The sequence below is a fragment of the Pteropus vampyrus genome, unplaced genomic scaffold, assembly GCF_000151845.1.
Source record: "Pteropus vampyrus isolate Shadow unplaced genomic scaffold, Pvam_2.0 Scaffold85, whole genome shotgun sequence".
Classification (NCBI taxonomy): domain Eukaryota; kingdom Metazoa; phylum Chordata; class Mammalia; order Chiroptera; family Pteropodidae; genus Pteropus; species Pteropus vampyrus.
Genome location: NW_011888866.1, coordinates 4557 through 23806, shown reverse-complemented (window position 1 = coordinate 23806; position 19250 = coordinate 4557). Strand labels below are relative to the sequence as shown.

At 31.6% G+C, this 19250-nt stretch overlaps 1 protein-coding gene and 2 pseudogenes across 1 annotated transcript in view; 1 reads left to right on the top strand and 2 right to left on the bottom strand.

Moving 5' to 3' along the window:
• Nucleotides 1-17423, bottom strand: part of DENND4A (DENN domain containing 4A) — a 67106-nt gene extending 49683 nt beyond the window's left edge. Inside the window, exons 1-8 of the mRNA XM_011363462.2 lie at nt 17349-17423; nt 15594-15763; nt 14518-14759; nt 11054-11120; nt 7775-7833; nt 4601-4745; nt 4158-4333; nt 746-846 (exon numbers count right to left, since the gene is read on the bottom strand). Coding sequence (XP_011361764.2) covers nt 746-846; nt 4158-4333; nt 4601-4745; nt 7775-7833; nt 11054-11120; nt 14518-14759; nt 15594-15686 — 883 coding nt within the window. The 5' untranslated portion in view covers nt 15687-15763; nt 17349-17423. The remainder of the gene's footprint in view (nt 1-745; nt 847-4157; nt 4334-4600; nt 4746-7774; nt 7834-11053; nt 11121-14517; nt 14760-15593; nt 15764-17348) is intronic.
• LOC105294303 lies at nt 5026-5841 on the top strand (annotated as a pseudogene).
• Nucleotides 6348-6466, bottom strand: LOC111742095 (annotated as a pseudogene).
• Nucleotides 17424-19250: the final 1827 nt, after the last annotated feature.

Here is a 19250-nt window from a genome sequence, read left to right as displayed (position 1 = left end):
TCTTATGTTGATATTTCATCACCAAATATATAAATGAGAACCTCAAATACTGCAACACCATTACTGACCATTTTTCATACAATAAGTATTAAATTTGAAACCTGAATGAATTGTTGTTATAAAATACCAAGAGGATTATATAAACAAAGATTTAATTCTTCTTATTAGTAATTCTGGATCACAGTCAAGATATTCTTATATAAGCTTTTTATTGAAATATTCCATATCCTAATCAATTTTCATTTTGATTAATTTCCTAATGCTTTCAGAAAGCTTCTATTTTCAAATATTTGAGGTAGGCACAGCATTAAGATTCACTGAGGATGGAAAGCATATGACCTAGCTCTCACCCCAATGAAAATCGGCACTTTCTAACATAATTGAAACCATCTGTATTATGTTTTCAAAATAACGTTTTCTATTCTATGTATGAAGAAAATATACAAGTGAAAATGCTTATTTTTTTCCATGGTATTTCAGCAGTGGTAAAATTAAAGAAAACAACCACTTTAACTCTTCTTTAATTTTATTATTCTAAAATGGTTCCATGAAAATGTGATAGATATCAAAAATAAATTTTATAAATCTCCCATTCAGCTTTCAACAAATTTTGCAATAATGCTCATTCACCTTTCAGATTATAACAACACATTCCTTGATATAAACACTATCCTTTCATAAATAAAGCAAATTGAAGTCCTTTTCTCAGATTAAATTACTTCCTTTAATTAAGTTAGACACTTACATTTTGCCAATTGCTGGTGCAAATTATTCAGTGTGTTCATCAGATTTTTACATGGTTTCTTTGGGAGTATCTTCCAGGCTACATTTTTCTTGTCACCAGTTCTGAGATTAAATAACAAAAAGAATATATTTGTTAGATGAATTCTGGGAGTCAGGGCGGGTGGAGTATATACTTGTTATATATAAAAAGGGAAGAGAAAAAGCACATTGAACAAAAACGAAACAAAATATTCTAGTTAAAAGTAGAAAAATACTACTTGGATAAATTAGAATGTTGACTATTTTAAAATTAATTTATATGAGGGTGGACCCTTACATGAAATAAAGCTCAAAAATTTGTAGTTATGTTGGTATTGATTCATTGCATTGTAACCATACTAATCATTTCAAAACTTAATGTGGTGGTCATTACTCAAACCCCATTTAAGAGTCTTTAGATACCGAAATATTGAAAAAATCCTTCTCTGTGATTTTTTTCTTATAGACTCCATGATAAAGCACTGTAGAAAACTTTCAATGAACTTATGATCGCTAAAGCTTATCAAAATGCTCTGGTATATTTAAATACTTAGTTTTTGAGTTTCCTAAAAGTATAAGTAAAATTTATTTTTGTTTCTTTCAGAAAAGAAATAATCTATAATATTAAACTAGTTGAATAAAGTATGACATTCCAAAAATACTTTTATTACTAATAAAAGAGGAATGGTATCTTTGTTTCTATGACAAACTCCTATAATCTCTTTTATTATAACTATTATGGCACAGTTGCTCTTTAAACTATACATGGGGTAGGAGAAAAAAAGCATGGTGATATGACAACAAGACTCAACTATAGCTTTTTTTGATTCCATTTTTTATTAAATCTTTTTTTCTATTTCAAAAGCAATGAATACTCATTTTAGAAAACTTGGAAAATGTAGAGAAAAAGAAAAAGTAAATCACTCATGTTCTAACCACCAAAGACAACATAGCACAGGTGTGCAGTGGAACTTGTGAACTATTTTTTTAATGTTCCCTGAACTTCCCACAGAACAAAAAGGGCAAATACCACTCTAAAAAGTAAACAAAGAGAAAAAGAGTGGATGGGAAAGCTTAAGCTGACAAAGAATAACTGTCTTGGATTCTCTCCTATCTTTCCACAAATGAGAATAAAAATACAGACAGGGCAGGGTCAAACTGCAGATGTCCTGCTGCAAAGGTTTTATTTCATTTATAATGTGACCAGAAGCATGGAATCCTGAATTACAGTGAGAACACAACATAGAAATACTATTTACAATATTTTCTTGAAAAAACTTTGCAACACAGCACTCCCAACTGCGTCTTATCATTCATTGTGTGAATGCGTACCTTACCAGACTAGATTACTAGATTATGAGCAATTTAAAAGGAGTATACTTGGTTTGCCTTTTTATTCCCAGTGCCTAGCAAAAAAAAAAAAAAAAAAAAAAAAAAAAAGGGCACTCAAGATACGTCTGTAGCATAAATGAATGAAAAATATCTTGGTATTATTTCACTACATCTAATTATTGTTATTTATTCAAGTAATTTTCTTCTCTTGTCCTTGATAACTTCACTCTAAAACTTGGCTGAGTAGGACAGTTTTATTTAGTACCTCAGTTTGGATCTATGATAGCCTTCTGCATTTTCATTCATGGTAACTTTATTTACAAGATTACTATTACATAAATAGCTAATAATGAGTGGCAGATGTATTCATTTTAGAGTCAGTTGGTGATGATTTCAAAATCCAGTTCTGGCAGTATAAGATATGTGCCTTTTGATAAATTACTTAAAAATCTAAGTTTTGGTTTCCTTATGTCAGAATGGTCAGTAAAACTACCTCACAAAATACAGAGAATAATATGCAATAACTTAAGCTATGCATACAGCTCTATGCCTAACACACACTAGATATTAATATCCCTTCGGAAATTTCTTGATATTCATTATATACTCTGTATTACATGTATCTAAGAGTCAGAGAGGGAAAATGAACCCCAAAATTCCATACTCATGATTCATTTTTCTTTCAAATTTCAGGTTGAGGCTCCAGAAATTCTGGATGAAGGAAAGTAGAAGGATTTTAGTTCACTAGTTTATTCTTCCCATAGGTTTGTAAGGACGATATCAAGAAGGAAGACTACTACTGATGAATGTAAACCATTCATGTTTCTTTGATGCTTACCTCATTAGTGATCAAAACAGAAAGATAAAATAAGAAAAAATTCTTCTAACAAATTAAAAAACATATAAAAAGAAGAGAAAAAGTAATTTATTATCATAATAAACACAGTTTATACTCATTAACCACCCTTAATTTCAGTTTTTAAAAACAGTATGTCATGTAACATTAACGACTGGCAAAGAAAAGAGATTTTACTTTAATATTAAAGAATTAAATGTTCCTAGTAAAGAATCTTTGATTCTATCGATCTCATATATAAAATGGCTTTTATGCACAAAGTACATCCCATATATCTTTGGTTAGGCTTTCTCTGCAAACTTTTGACAGCATACATACTTTATAACAAAAGTTTTTTTTTTTTTACTAAACTTTTCTGATGATTTAGGTACTTGAGGTTTTGACATATGACAAGACTAGGATTAATATAAGATTTCAGAATTAAATCTAAAGGCTTTAATATGACACATGCTTTTAAAAATTAAGAAAAACCTATTTCGCATATACACATTTAAGTTGTAAAAGGCATACTAGCTTTTGAGCTTTACTGATAGACTAACTTGTCATTATTTTAAGTATGTCCTATGGATTCTAATGTGGTCATTGCATCAACTTCCTCTTCCCTGAATAGCATAACTATGATTAAAATGAAAATAAGGGATACAAGAGAAACACTGAATTATGAAAAATCTATAAAAGGTATAGCTCCAGTAGCTACAACTGAAATATTATTCCAATAAAAAGAGGGAAATTTATAAAATCCTTAAACTCCTAAAGTATAACATTGATAAAATTATTTATAATTTAAAAGTTATTTAAAAATTTAAAAACATTAATTTTGCTATGAAGTATTAGCATTCTAATAGTATACAAGATTAGAAATAGGATTGAAATGTTAATCAAGGAACAGTATTTTAATTCAATTTGTGATTCCACCCATGCTCATTTCATTAAAGAGAAATAAACTTTTCTATTTCTAACCTCAATTTTTCTTCTGCTAAATTTCTAAGTAAGCATAAGATTATAATGCTTCTTAAATATTTAAAGATCTTTCCAATAAAACCTCCTCTAAAACTCTAAGAGCTGATTCAAAGATGGTCGTAATCCCAAATTCAAAAACAATATAGTTCAAAAGAAATTCTAATGAGTATTCAAAAAATACACAATTACACACATACATTATGAAGTTGTAAACTATTGGGTTTAGAATCACTAAAATGTTACTTACTGAGAAATGGTGTTGGTATCTAGGTCAACACAACTAACATCTGGTGGAGGATCATAGAGATCAAAGTATCTTGAATCAATTCCTACTATGAATGGACATGGTGCACTCAAGACATCTGCTAAAGCCAATGGGCAGAGAGGAACATATGGGCATGGCCAGTGGAAAGGGAAAATCATCTTGGATAAACAAAAAATAGAATATTTAGCTGTTTGATAGTGAAGCATAATTTATCAGCACACAAAAAATTGTCTTTTAAATATTCATACTAAAAGTCTAATGCTTGATAAAAAATTAAATAATTATAACTAGTGTTAACGGTCAGAAAAATAAAATTGTTTTTGCAACATATAAATTCATTACTCTATGAATTTTAGTTATACATTAAAATAGTCGTAAATTAGGTTTAAAACAATTGATTGCCAATAAGAAACTGTGATACTCACAGACACTAATGCTTCTGTCACACTAGTAAGCACAGAAGGCCGTAAGGAATGGATGAGAATCTTATGTTCTGTTACTGCAAACACCAGTAGTGTCACAGCATTTTCGGGACCTAAATTCTGAAGTAGTGTTGAAAACTTGCCACCACTGTCAATCCAAACAAAAACACATAATTAAAAAAAAAGAAACATCTAAACACCTCATTATTCAAAATAATGGAAAAAAAGTTCATTAGGGTAGGATTTGTATTACGTATTCAACTTTAAACATGATTACTACCCTTATAGGGAAAACACTATATCAGAAACATACTATGAAATCAATGAAGTTTTATAAGGTTTCAAAATCATTCAATTCTTCTGCATGGGATTCAATAAGGAAAATAAAAAGTCATCTGCTTCCCCTTTTGGTTCTCTGAGTAAGCACCATGGTGGCTGGCAAGAACAAGTGCCTTGTGAAAAGTTTGGGCTTGGGCAAAAGGGAGCCAAGAAGAGAGCGGTTGACTCATTTTCTAAGAAAGACTGGTATGATGTGAAAGCAACAACCATATTCAATATAAGAAATATTGGGAAAATACTAGTCAGGAGAACTCAAGGAACCAAAATCCCATCTGGTGGTCTCAAGGGTCATGTTTTTGAAGTGAACCTAGATGATCTGCAAAATGATGAAGCTGCATTTAGAAAATTCAAGTTAATTTGTTCAGGAAAAAACTGTCTGACTGATTTCCATAGCATGGATCTTATCCATGACAAAAGGTGCTCCACAGTCAAAAAATGGCAGACCATGACAGAAGCTTATGTCATGTCAATACTGCTGATGGTTATTTGCTTCATTTATTCTGTACTGGTTTTAGTAAAAATCACAACAATTAGATTAGAGGACCTCTTATGCTCATCGTCAACAGGTCTGCCAAATCTGAAGATGATGGAAATTATGAGCTGAGAAGTGCAGACAAATAGTTTGAAAGAAGTGGTCAATAAACTAACTCCAGACAGCACTGGAAAAGACCTAGAAAAGGCTTGCCAATCTATTTATCCACTCCTTGATGTCTGTTAGAAAATTCAAAATGGTGAAGAAGCCCAAGTTTGAATTGGGAAAACTCACAAAGCTTCATGGTGAAAGTAGCAGCTTGATAATGAGACAACTTCTAAAGTTGAATAAGCTGGTGGATATGTACCTCCAGTCCAAGAATCTGCTTAATTCAGACTTTTCATGGTGACAAATAAAACTTATTTGTGATATTAAAAAAAGTCACCTGCTTTGTTTTATATAAAAAGACTCATGATACATAATGTCCAAGTAAAGAAAACAAATCTTTTAGTAGAAGCTTTTTTAACATGGCTCATCTTCCACTGTAATTATCTGAAAAACTATGTAACTTATAGGCTCACCTTAAGGTAAATACACATATCTAAATTTAGATTTACAAATAGATTGTTTTTATTACTGTAGTAATAATAGTAATATGAAATCAAGAGCTCCCAAGTGATGACATATACATACAAAGTAAATTAATAAACAAAACTTAGACTGTCTGTATAGTAACAAAATACTAAACTGTAAATAGTTCAGGAAAGCAACCAGTATTTTCTCTATATAATGCTAAATAACTGGCTTCACTGAATTAATTTTTAATTTTTAATTTATTTTTATTTTTTATTTTTTAGGTGAGGCAACCCTTGGTTGACCTCACAGATTGCAAGGACCAAGGATTGTCATCTTACGATCCCTTATTTTTTTTATTTTTTACACCTTGAGCACCTGGTCTTCCTAGGTAGTCTCCCATCCAAGTACTAACCAGGCCCGACCCTGCTTAGCTTCCGAGATCAGACGGGATTGGACTTGTTCAAGGGAGCATGGCCGTAGACTTAACTTTTATAAAAACAAAGCAAAACTAGTAACAAAAGTCACTTGAAGAAATGAAAACATGTCCACAAAAAACTTGTGTATATTCATAGCAGCATTTGTCATGGTAGTCAAAAAGGGGAAACAACCCAAATATCCAACAACTAATGAATAAATAAAATGTGGTTTTGCATACACTGAAATATTTGTTGTAAATAAAAAGAAAAGAAGTACTAATACATGCTACAACATGGATAAACCTTGGAAGCATTATGCTAAGTGACAGAAGTTAAACACAAAAGGCCACATACGATATGATTCCATTTATATGAAATGTTCAGAATAGGAAAATCTGTAGACAGAAGCAGATTTAGTTATTGCCTAGTGTTGGGGAGGGGTAGGGGAAGGTGGGTGTGTGTGTGTGTGTGTGTGTGTGTGTGTGTGTGTGCGTGCACGCGTGCAGAAATGGAAGGAATGAGGGAGGGTAAACTTCTAACGGGTACAAGGTTTCTTTCTGGAGTGATGAAAATGTTCTAAAATTGATTATAGTGATAGTTGCAGAACTATGACTATAACCAGTGAATTGTACAATTTAACTGGATGAACTGTATGGTATATGAATTATATATTAATAAAGCTGTTACTAAAAAAAGGACCTAGGGTAATTTAGAATTGTTTTTACATAGTCTCAGTCAGTATTTCTAGTTTATCTTTGGCTCAAACAAAGGTAAAGAAAACTCTGGTCACTGTGGGGTGAGAGTGATGAAATAACCTGTAATTCTTACAAAATTAATGTCAAAGATGGCAGCTGGTCTCCCTTAGGTATGTGCTACAAAATAACTTGGTTATATTTTAATTGTGTCTCTGCTAGGAAAATTACACAGTTAATTAAATTTCAAGAAATAATACTTTAGAAAAAACAAACTTCATAATTTCTCTGATCTTTTAAGGTGATGCAATATATTGTTCTATCCTCTGGTATAATATTTATAAAGTTTGAAGTTAAATTTAAAATTAATTGCATTTGAGTGTTCTTCAGAGGATATTTAAAACTAAAAATAATTGCTTTCATAATCTACATGTATACATTTATGTAATGATAAGTACTTGATAATAACAAATGGATGCACAAAATACCAAACACAACTGTAAAAGTTTTTCTTACTTTGGAACTTTAACCTAAATACTAAGAAAAAAGAATTTAGATAAGAAACAGTTAAAGTATTTCCATAAAAATTTGAAATTTTACTTAGGAAAGAGAGAAAATATTTGAATGTTACTTTAGCTCACACTAGATTTAGAGAAACTAATAAAAATGAATTTTTACTTGCCTTAACGGAAGAGGTGAAGAAACAGGCTGACTGAGAATCAGATTATCATGCGGTGATAACTGGAAGAAGATTTAATATAAAGTATTTGAAATACAAAGATGAACTTTAAAACATCACTTTCTGATGAAAACATATAGACTAATAATGATGTCCATGAAGTTTCAATATATCTATTCATCGGTATAGGAACTGTTACATCACTTAAGATCCTAAAAATATGTCTTGACCACTGACCTAGTCTGACTACTAACTCTTCTTATTCTGAATCCTGGATCTTTTCTTCTGTTCAATGTTTCCCTGATGCCATTTTAACAAATCTGTATTGAAAGACTAAATTATTCATCTAATATCATAAACCCAGAGTTAACAAACCAATGGCCTCCACGACAAATCCACAGGCCACCATTTTTATAAATAAAGTTTTACTGGAATACAGCCATGCACATTCTTTTACATATTATCTATAGCTGCTTTTGTGCAATAACAGAAGGGCTGAGTAGTTTCAAAAGAGATAGGTTAGCCCGTAAAGATTAAAATATTTAGTTTGGTCCTCAACAGAAAAAATTTGCCAACTTCTGCTATAAAACAAATCTTTAACTTAGTGTGTTATATATATTCTGGCATTAAATACCAAGAAGTAAGACAGAGATGATAAGTAATATGCAAACTGATTATAAAGCTTATTAAAATAATATTTTTCTAGACATTTATATATATCAATATAATAATGCAATTATTTTTATCCATATTTTTGAATTTATGCAGGGTTCCACACATTTGTGAATATCTGCCAAATGATCTCTAATTCTGAATGATAACCCATTAAGAGCTGTGATAAATACAGTAAGGCACATATAGTGATGATACATGAAAATACTGTCTATATAAATCATGTCCTAAACGATTACATAAGCAGAAACTTACACATCAAGAGTACAAATAAAAATATAAATGTAAGCAAAAGAGGAAAGAGGAAAGATACAGTCAATTGGGAAAAGAGATGAGGAAAATAATTTATATTCATTTTAAACTTCTCCTGTCACAAAGTTATGAGCATTCCTTCCTGTGATATATGAAAACACACAATTTTTCCTTCTATCTATTCTAATCATTTAATTTAGGGAATAAATGCCAAAGGTACAAACTTTCAAATATTTAGAACAAATTTAAGAAAAGAAGTTCCTTTTTGTGTGTTCAAAATGCCTACTGCTATCCACTTCCATAACTCTGCAACTCTTTATTTAAGGGTTGTCTGTCTGAAAGGCAGTTAAAACAATAAGGGCCCACGTGTGCTCCTTGCTAAGCAGCTCCAAGTCCCACACTGGTGGCAGCCTTTTCTGGCATGGACTCTTGAGGCAACTTTAAGCACTGCATGAGTGGCAGCCATCTGTGGATTGCTTGCTGACTCTTACCAGGTAGCCCCCAGAGGGGCACCAGCTGGGGCTAAACTTGGCCTGCAGCTGTACTCCTTTCAGGACTGTGCCACTGAGCCCCACAAAGCCATGCTACTAAAAACGAGAGACTTAGGAGCTTTACTTAGTATACAGAAACAGACACAAAAAGGCAGCCAAAATGGGGAGACATGAAATAACAGAACAGAGCTTCAGAAAAATATCTAAACAAAGTGGAGTCAAGCAATCTAATACTCGCAGAGTTCAAAACACTGGTTATAAGGATGCTCAATGAACTTAGGGGAAGAGTAGATGAACTCAGTGAGAACTTTAACAGATAAAAAACATAAAAGTGGAAATGTAAATTATAATAGAGAACCAGTCAGAAATGAAGAATATCTGAGATGACGAGCACATGAGAAGGAATCAACAGAGTGGATGAAGAGGATGATCGAATCACCGATATAGAGGGTGGGGTAGCACAGAACACCCAATCAGAACAGTAACAAGAAAAAGAATCCAAAAAATGAAGATAATTTAAGGAGACTATGGGAACAACATTAAGTATAACAACATTCACATAATAAGAGTACTAGACAGAGAAGAGAGAGCAAGAAGTTGAAAATCTATTTGAAGAAATGATGGAAAACTTCCCTAACCTGGTGAAGGAAATAGACATACAACCCCAGGAAGCTCAGAGAGTCCCCAAAAAATGAACCCAAAGAGGCCCACACCAAGACATGTCATAATAAAAATGCCAAAGGTTAGATACAAAGAGAGAATCTTAAAAAGCAGCAAGAGAAAAGCAGTTAGTTACCCATAAGGGAGCTCCCATAAGAGTGGCAGCTGATTTCTCAAAAGAAATTTTGCAGGAAAGAAAGGCTTGGCACAAAATATTCAAAGTAATGAAGACCCAGGATCTACAACCAAGAATTACTTTATCCAGAAAAGCTATCATTTAGAGTTGAAGGACAGATAAAGAGCGTCCTAGACAAGAAAAAACTAAAGGAGTTCATCACCACCAAGCCAGTATTACAGGAAATGTTGGAGAGACTTCTTTAAGAAGAAATAATATGTATCAACAATATGAATAAAGAATGGCTATAACTACATATCTATCAACAAGTTCTTCAAATGAAAAATAATTAAGTGCTCCAATCAAAAGATAGGGTGGCTGAATGGATAAGAAAACAAGACCCTTTCATATGCTGCCTACAGAGACTCACTTCAGATTAATAGACACACAGAGACTAAAAGTAAAGGGATGGAAAAAGATACTGTTATGATGGACCTAGAGGGTATTGTGCTGAATGGAGTAAGTCAGAGAATGATAAACGCCATATGATTTTACATACATGTGGAATCTAAAGAACAAAAATAAACAACAACAACAACAAACAGAAACAAGTTCATAGATACAGAGAATATTTTGAGGGTCACCAGATAGGAGGGAGGTTGTGGGGCAGTCACTGAAAAAAAGGGGAAAGGGATTAAGAAGTACAAATAAGCAGTTACAAAACAGTCATGGAGATACAAAGCATAGCATAAGAACTATAGTTAATAATACTGTCATAAATATGTATGGGGGCAAAAGGGTACTAGATTTATTGAGGTGATTACTTTGTGAGTTATGTAGATCTCTAATCACTAAGCTCTACACCTGAAACTAATATAATATTGCATCCCAACTATAATTGAAAAATTAAAAAATTTAAGAAAAAGGTAAAAAGAAAAAACGAAAAATAAGGGCCCAAATTCCAAAATGAAATAGCATTTGGTTCTCTTTTGATCTAATTTGATTTCCCCTCCATTTAAAATTATTCTTATGTTATATTTTGACAGAGCCAATACTCATTCAACAGGGCACTTATAACAAGAAAAATCTTACCTGAACTAAAATCCGTGGTCTCTGAGGAGATGGAAAAGGAACTTTATGCATAAAATGAGAAATATGCCTTAAAAACAAACAAACAAAAAGCCAATTGATTCCAAAGTGAGTACCATATGCTACAAAGGTTAACATGTCACAAGTCTAAGTCAAAAGCTCTCTGTGTTCCTATAAAATCAAAATCCCTGATACTATGAAAACAAGTGAACCACCAACCAAAAATCATGTCTCATTAAAGTTGCTTCTACTAAAATCCAATAACTTTTCATATTAATAGTTGTCCACATGCACCAGCATTTATGTTATCAATGTCTCAGAAGCCATTTTAACTTTTACCTCTCCCTAAGTAGATAATATAAAACATATCAGAGATGTGGACATTACCAAAGCAGCTAATTCTTGCATTTGTAATATACTTTTTAGTCAACTGCTCATATTTTAAAAGTGAAACACTAGAGTGCTCCAGAAAAATGAGAGTTTAATTGTTTCTAAAAGATGACTATACAGACACACCTCCTTTTACTGTGTTTTGCTTTATTGCACTTTTTTTACAAGCAGAAGGCAAGACTCTCCACCAGCAAAAGATTATGACTTGCTTTATTGGAATACTTGCTTATTACAGTGATCTAGAATGGAACCTGCAGTATCTCTGAGGTATGTCTATTAACATTTTGAGGTTAACAATTGGATTACTGATTTTATGGGGTTTTTTCCCCAGAAGAAAATGGATAAAAAGTTAGATTGATGGGTTTTATTTTGAACACTGTAGAAAAGAAAAAAAGGCAACCGTAGTGAAAAATCCCCCACCTTTTTAGGAATAAGTTATTTTGTTTCTGCATTATTTTTCTTTTAAACAATATTTCAAAATCATTTTGGTTTCAGAACTGAGATATATTCAACTAGATAGAGAACATTAAATTTATAAAATTTACAAACATGTTTTGACTGCTTGCTATGTATAAATTAACTGAATTATAAAAAGGCAGATACTACCAGTTTCTACCATGAAGGTACTCATAAGCTAAGGAAAAAAGATAAGGGGAATGAGTTCCAAAGGACACACATTTGCTGGAATTATCTGAAGTAGAACAGCAGAAAATTACTTTTATAATAATACTAGGACATCTTTTGCCTTTTTCACTGTGTTGATATCTGCACTGATGTTGTAAAAGCATTGTAGATAAAACTTCTGGCATCTTATTATGAATCAAGGTAGTGGCACAAAACTGTATTAGTAGTTGCATTGTTTCACTTAAGAATGTCTTTGATGAAACAGTAAATATTATTAATTTTATTAAATTTTGACCTTGCAGTGTACATTTAAAAAAATAATCTGTGTAATGAAAGGGGAAGTATGTATAAAGCACTTCTGCTGTACATAGAAGTATGATGGTTGTCTTGAGAAAAAGCACTTGTGCAACTGAGTTATAAATTAGCCGTTGCATTTTTCCCCACAGAATGCTATTTTTCCTTGAAACAACAACTGACAAATTAAGGTTATCCAATGTTGGGTATTCAGCAGATATTTTGTATATAAAATAAATGAAGTGAGCCTACTGTTTCAAGAAAAATAACTCATAGTACTTGTTGCCAATAATTAAATACAAGCTTTCAAGTGAAAATTATAATTTTTGCCACCATAAACTTTACAACTCCTCAATACTCAAAAAATTTTCTGATGAGACTGGTGGTGATATTAACCAATGGGATTTTTTAAATGTTGATAATGAAATTTACTATATTAACTCAGAAAACAAGTATTTTCCAAATAACCAATGTACAATGCTACAAATCATGCATGTGTAAAAGTTGCACTCAAAGAATGAGATAGACCAAAAGATTTTAACGTAACAGAGAAAGGAAATTAATCACTAAAGTTTTAGATTCCATATTGCAAATAACCTATTATCTTTGCAGGGCACTTGGTCCAGTCCAAAATGGCTCTGGAGACACTTGGTCCATGCTAAAAGGTCCTTGATATTTGTCTTATGAAAAACATCCATGAGCATATTTGGTCCAACCAAATTGTCTATGATGTCTGGTTCTCTCAAAAATGTCTAAGCTTAGAATATATCCCTAGGTTCAGATGGCCTGTAACATTTATTTATGCTTTTTGTTTACAGGATTAATACATAAAAAATACTATGTGTTATTGGTCCAATAATTGTGTTGTGGCTATATTGACAATAATAACCCTTCTTGCCTCAGTAGCCTAGCTGGTAATGGCACATGGGGTTAGGTAGTTGGTCAGGGGGATCAAGTATTTCCATGGATGTTTTGGATAGGCCAAATATCAAGGACCCTTTGGCATGCACCAAATGTCTCCGTGAATGTTTTGGACAGGACAAAATATCTGCTAATTCCTATACTAAACTCCATTTGTCAAGGTTGGGTGCAGCGTCCAAAAAAAAAATCCACAATATTCTGAAAAGGTCTATTCAAATATCATCCCTTTTCCACCTACATATTCACGTGAGGCCTAGTATTTTTCATAAAACTCAACCAAACATCATATGGCAACAGATTAAATAAAGAAGCATCTATGAGAACCTACCTGTTTTCAATTAAGCTAAACATTAGAGATTTGCAAAAATGTAAAACAATGTAACCCTTCTCATTAATTTATTTTGTTTTGGAAAACAATTATTTTTCAAAAAAGATATTATATTAACATGTAATGGGCTTGTTATTTTTAAAAATTAATAAATAATTCACAAGTTCCAATTTTAATTTCTATTATAGTAAATGCTGACAGATACAACACATAAAAAAAGCTCTTTGCAGTCCTTGTTTTTCAAAAGAATAAAGGGGTCCTGAGACCACAAAATTTGAGAACTGCTGTGTTAGAATACTGACATGTGAGTAGAAAAGCACAAGGAAAAATTAAATTATAATCCTGTACACCAAATGTTCTTATGATAATTCTATCACTTTCTAACTGCCATTAGAGATGGAGAATTCTGCCTAAGAATATGAAAGAGATTAAGTGATAGATGGTATAAAATAAACAATAGTCAGACAATGGAGATATTTAGATCTCATTTCCATCAAATCTTACTGCATGAAACATTCAGTTTTAGTAATCTTAAATCACTAAAATTTAAAAATGAATAAAGAATGAACTTATCTAATTTTTCCTTTAAGTTCATGATATCTAAAAATTGTAAGAAATATTTTTAAAGGTTCATAATGAACCCAAATATATGTAAAATAAGAATTACAAACCAGTAAAAAAATTCCAATTAGGATTTCCAAACTTCGTAAGAGCATCAAAAAATAAAACACTTATTTTCTTAGTGATGAAATTATTTAAAATGACATGACTGTAAAAGTATAACAGAGAAATACTCCTGACTGAAACAATCAAACTTTTTTTCAAATAATTCTTGACAAATTTAGTTTCCATATAAAATTTACTAAATTGCCCATACAAATACACTACACCCAAAAGGCTTCTAACTTACTTCTCAATTGGAAGGACATGAGGTCCAGAGATGGAATAACGATACAGAAAAGTCAGAAACTTCCTGAATGCATCAAAAAAAGGCCAATGAGAAAGAAGACAGATGCATTTATTAGTGTGAATTGTTTTCAGACTATCAAACTTCCCATCTGCCGATGATGCTAAACCCAAAAGAAGTCTCTGTTTGTCTGTGAGATTCTCCTCAGGGTATGGTTCATAAAACTGAATAGCAGCACCATAAACCTGGAAAACAAGTAATATGTTTAATAAATACACCTTATATCATTTATTCAAGTCACATCATTAGTTGAATATTTAATGGATGAGCCATTATGAGCCAGGCCATTATGAGCCATTTTATGCTTATGAGTCAGGCAAGGTGCCAGGTACCAGGAACACAGTAGTAAACAGACATCATTCTTTGCTTTCTTGAAGTACATTAAAAAATAGAATTAAATTTTAAAAACTACACAAGTGCTAGTCTCACATCTTCTTATTGAAAAAAAGTGCTTCAATTAAATTGCATGTTTCATAAAGAGTGAAAGCAATTTTATCAATACTCTCTGTAAGAAAATGATTGAAATTAATTATTTAGTAGACAGTGGGATAAAATTTTAGATAAGGAAATACAAATTCCAATTTTAGGCATTTCATTGAATTTCTCTGGACCTCAGTTTTTCAATCTATAAAATGAGGATGTTAGACAAGATTATTTCCAAGGTCTCTTTCAACTGTAATAGTCTGTGATTCTCAACAGCATTGTTTATTTAATAACATCTTTTATATTACTTCAAAGCTTCTGTATATCACAGAAAACGAAGCAATGAAGGATCATCATTTGATGATAAAAAAACATCTTTCACCATATTCACAAAAAAAGCATTTATTTGGGTATATAGAACAGAATAAAAATTCTTTTTCGATGTCCCTGGACATAGTTATTTTAACCAAATGGAAGAGATACGTATAATAGATTCTATTTAATCGGTTATTTTCTATTGTTCCTTGAATTATGTAAAACTTAAGAAATAAAAATATACAAAAAATTTGCAGCTGTTATTTGTTAAAACATAGTACCTTTTCAGCTGATGCTCCAGTTAACACAAATGTAGAAAATACAGGGAGAGGGTATTTGCTATTTGGTGGCCAACATTCAATAGTTGCACCCATTGGTAAACAAAATAGGGGAACAGATTCTGGGAGTGAGAATGACTCATAATCTTCTTGAGGATATCTACAAATTAGACCTATAAAAACAACAATAGATATTAGATCATCATCATCTCTTGAATTTAGGTGGTTGTAATTTGAATGATTCTGAAATGCTTTATTATTTAACACATTTGGAATGCCAAAATATTACATAAATGTTCATCAAATAACTGAATGCTTCAGTAGGATGCATATATATTCTAATGCTCCAAAATTATAACTATTTATATTAACTACTTAATATTTATCAAGCTTCATCCACAAAGGCTAAGTAAGGAAAACAAGAAAAGATTAACCTAAAGAAACATACATATACACATAATCAAAAATTAAGTTTGTGTCACAAAACCTTAAAGCATATGGATATATTTTCTCTGAAATTTTCAATATGTTTACGTGCATATATTCATTTCATCAGCTCTCAAAAACTTTCCCTCAGGGGTTTTTACACATTAAAAAAGATATCCTACAGGAGCATGTATATTATATACATGACTCCTAGCACAAATACAAGAAAAATACTAATAAATATAAGAGTCACATATTAACAATGTCTTCAGAAGTATATCAACTCAAGCCTGGCTTCTAAATAATTTCAAATTATATGAAGACAGTTTCCAGTGGCCTATGATTTCATGTTAAACAGACTAGTCTAGAAAGTGGTCCAGCAATTTTCTATTGAATGCACATCTTCCAAGCAGAGTTTCATACGGGGTTTTATAGAACTAGAAATAGGAAATAGATTCCCTAACTTTGAACAGTAAAAGTCAAGTGGAAAACCCAACTAGATATAACTTTAAAGATAAAATGATAAACTGAGAATACCAGTGGTTGGTCTGTCACCAATATCTGTGTTATTTTAGACAAATCATATACCTATAAGACTCTGGTTTTCTCACCCATAAAGTGACAGGAACTAGATATACTAACGCCCAAGGCAGTTCTAAAATTCTCTAATTATATGCTAGGCAGCCAGTAGATCCCATGAGGATCTATAGTTAACTGTCCGCTACTCTCTCGGGTCATGAGGCAACAGCATAGGCTTTAAATAAGTACAAAAATACTGATGAAATGTAGATCCTAAAATATCAAAGGTAGAAGTCCAGGAAGGTAATTTTAAAAATATATTATTTAAAAGGCTGAATCTGCTCTCTTGCAAATAAGATCAGTGTGTTCGATAATTTGAGGTTTCTGGCAATTGAAAATTTCAACTATGTACTATAAATCACAAATTAGTTTATTATATTTTAGATTATTATTATGAAAATAATTACATATGAACTATAGATGAATAAACTTAATATAAATATTAAAGAAACTAATTTAACAGGAAAATATTTTTCCACATTTTCTACTAATATAAAAATTTAAAGAGAACTAACATCTACTTATTATTTATTTAAACTTAATGTTTAAAAACCTCGCCTTCTTTTAATATTAATTTTCCATTAAGCATCCAAAAAATATATTGATGAAAACAAAACAGAGTCGAAAGACATGGGTTGTAGTTCCCAGTCCTGACAATAACGCATTGTAAGGCGGTTTTGTTTTTTTTCTTTAATCTTACTAGCCCCTATAATACATTTATATATTAAGTATCCCATGAAAAATTATACTTACCAGCTTTGTAAGATACAGTGTTAGTCTTTGCCACCGATTTTTTATAGCATAAGTATACTGCTGATCCCCACTGAATTAAAAAAAAAGAGAAAGTATTGTTTAATTTTAAAAGGTGGTAACTTAATAAAATTTAATTTCTCCAGTATATATCATCTAAGATGTAATAGATTTCTGTTAGCTATTTTCAATTGGCTATTTTTGTCAGCAGTTTATTGACGTTATTGTCCACTGTTCTCAGAAGTAAAATTTAACGTATTTTTCCCTTGTAACAAAAATAACATGAGGAAAACTTGACTCTTTAAAACAAACCTAAGCCACAACAATTTATACTTTATTCTAAATCCAAACTTTGGGCAGAAATGATAAACTAATATATACTCATATGTATATTTTCTTTTTGATTCCAGACCCACTTTCAGATATTGCCAGATTTTTCTGCAGCTCTTTATACCAAAACTAAAGAGTTGTAATTTGCCATAGCCATTTCCTTTATTTCCCATTCTCTCCTGAATCAATTCCAAATTAGGTTTTAATCCCACCACTCTCTAAAAGAACACCTGAACATTTTAATGATGCCACATCTACTAGCTGATTTCTAGTCTTCATCTTACTCAACCTATCAGCAGGTTTTGATACCACTAGTGACCCTTTTCTGGAAACATTTTCTTCTCTTGGCTTTTGAGGCATCACATTTTCCTGGTCCCTCTTTACCAAATGTCTGGCCACTCCTGTCTCTTTTGTAGCATCCTCTCTCTTCCTGATCATTAAATGTAATCTCTTCTTTACTTCCTCTAAATGATCTCATACATTTAGTCCCATGTTTTTAAAACAACTACTCCCCCAAGGAGTCTCAAATTTCTAGTCCCAGCTTGAACTGAGATAGGGAAGAGTGTGGGTAAAGCAGATTTTGGGGTGAAGAAAAGGAGTTCAGTTTTAGACATATTAAGTTTGAAACATCTATTAGACATCCAAGTGAAGAATCAAATGGAGCTAAGGTGAGAGGTCTGAAATGAAGATGCAACTTGGGAGATGTCACCACGTGACATTAGGTAGCCACAGATATATCCACACTTCCTCACCTCCTTTTGGTCTCAACTCAAGGACCACTTTATTAGAGCCCTTTGTTCCTTACCTTATATGCAAAAACAAGCCTCCCTCTACCCTGCCTGGTCCTCCCTATCACTCTTATTTTGCCTTTTTTCCCTCCGTAGCACTTACCACCACCACCATTTGGCATATTGTATATTTTCTTATTTATTATCCCACCACTAAAATAAAAATTCCATGATGGTAAGGGCTTAGTTTTATTCACTGGTATATCTGTAGCACTGAAAACAATGCCTATCATGTAGAAATACTTAATAAATATTGGTTAATTGAATGAGACAGGACATGTTTGTGAATATACAATAGAGTGCCTGCATAAACCAGTACATAAAGAGAGATTCATAGCACTGAAGACAATTATATAGAAAAAATAAACTTAAATATTAATATTGTTTCAATATTAAGAGACTACTATAACAAACATCCATTTACTTACCACTAAGATTTAACAAATGTTAACAATTTACCATATTTGCTTCAGATTTTAATTTATAAAGAAACAAAAAATTATGTTTAGCTAAAGCCTCATCTTCCATTCCTTTCTATCCTTCAGAGTTAACTACTAGCCTGAAGCTAGTGTATTTCATTTACATGCATTTAAAAAATTTCTACTACACAAATATAGACATCTAAAGTATGTATTACTGTTCTGTGTATTTTAAAATTTTACATAAATGGCGATATGCTGAATATATGCTTTATGGCTTGTTTAAAAATTTTTTTTTCAATTACAGTTGACATTCAATATTATATTAGCTTCAGGTATACAGCATAATGGTAAGACATTTATATAAC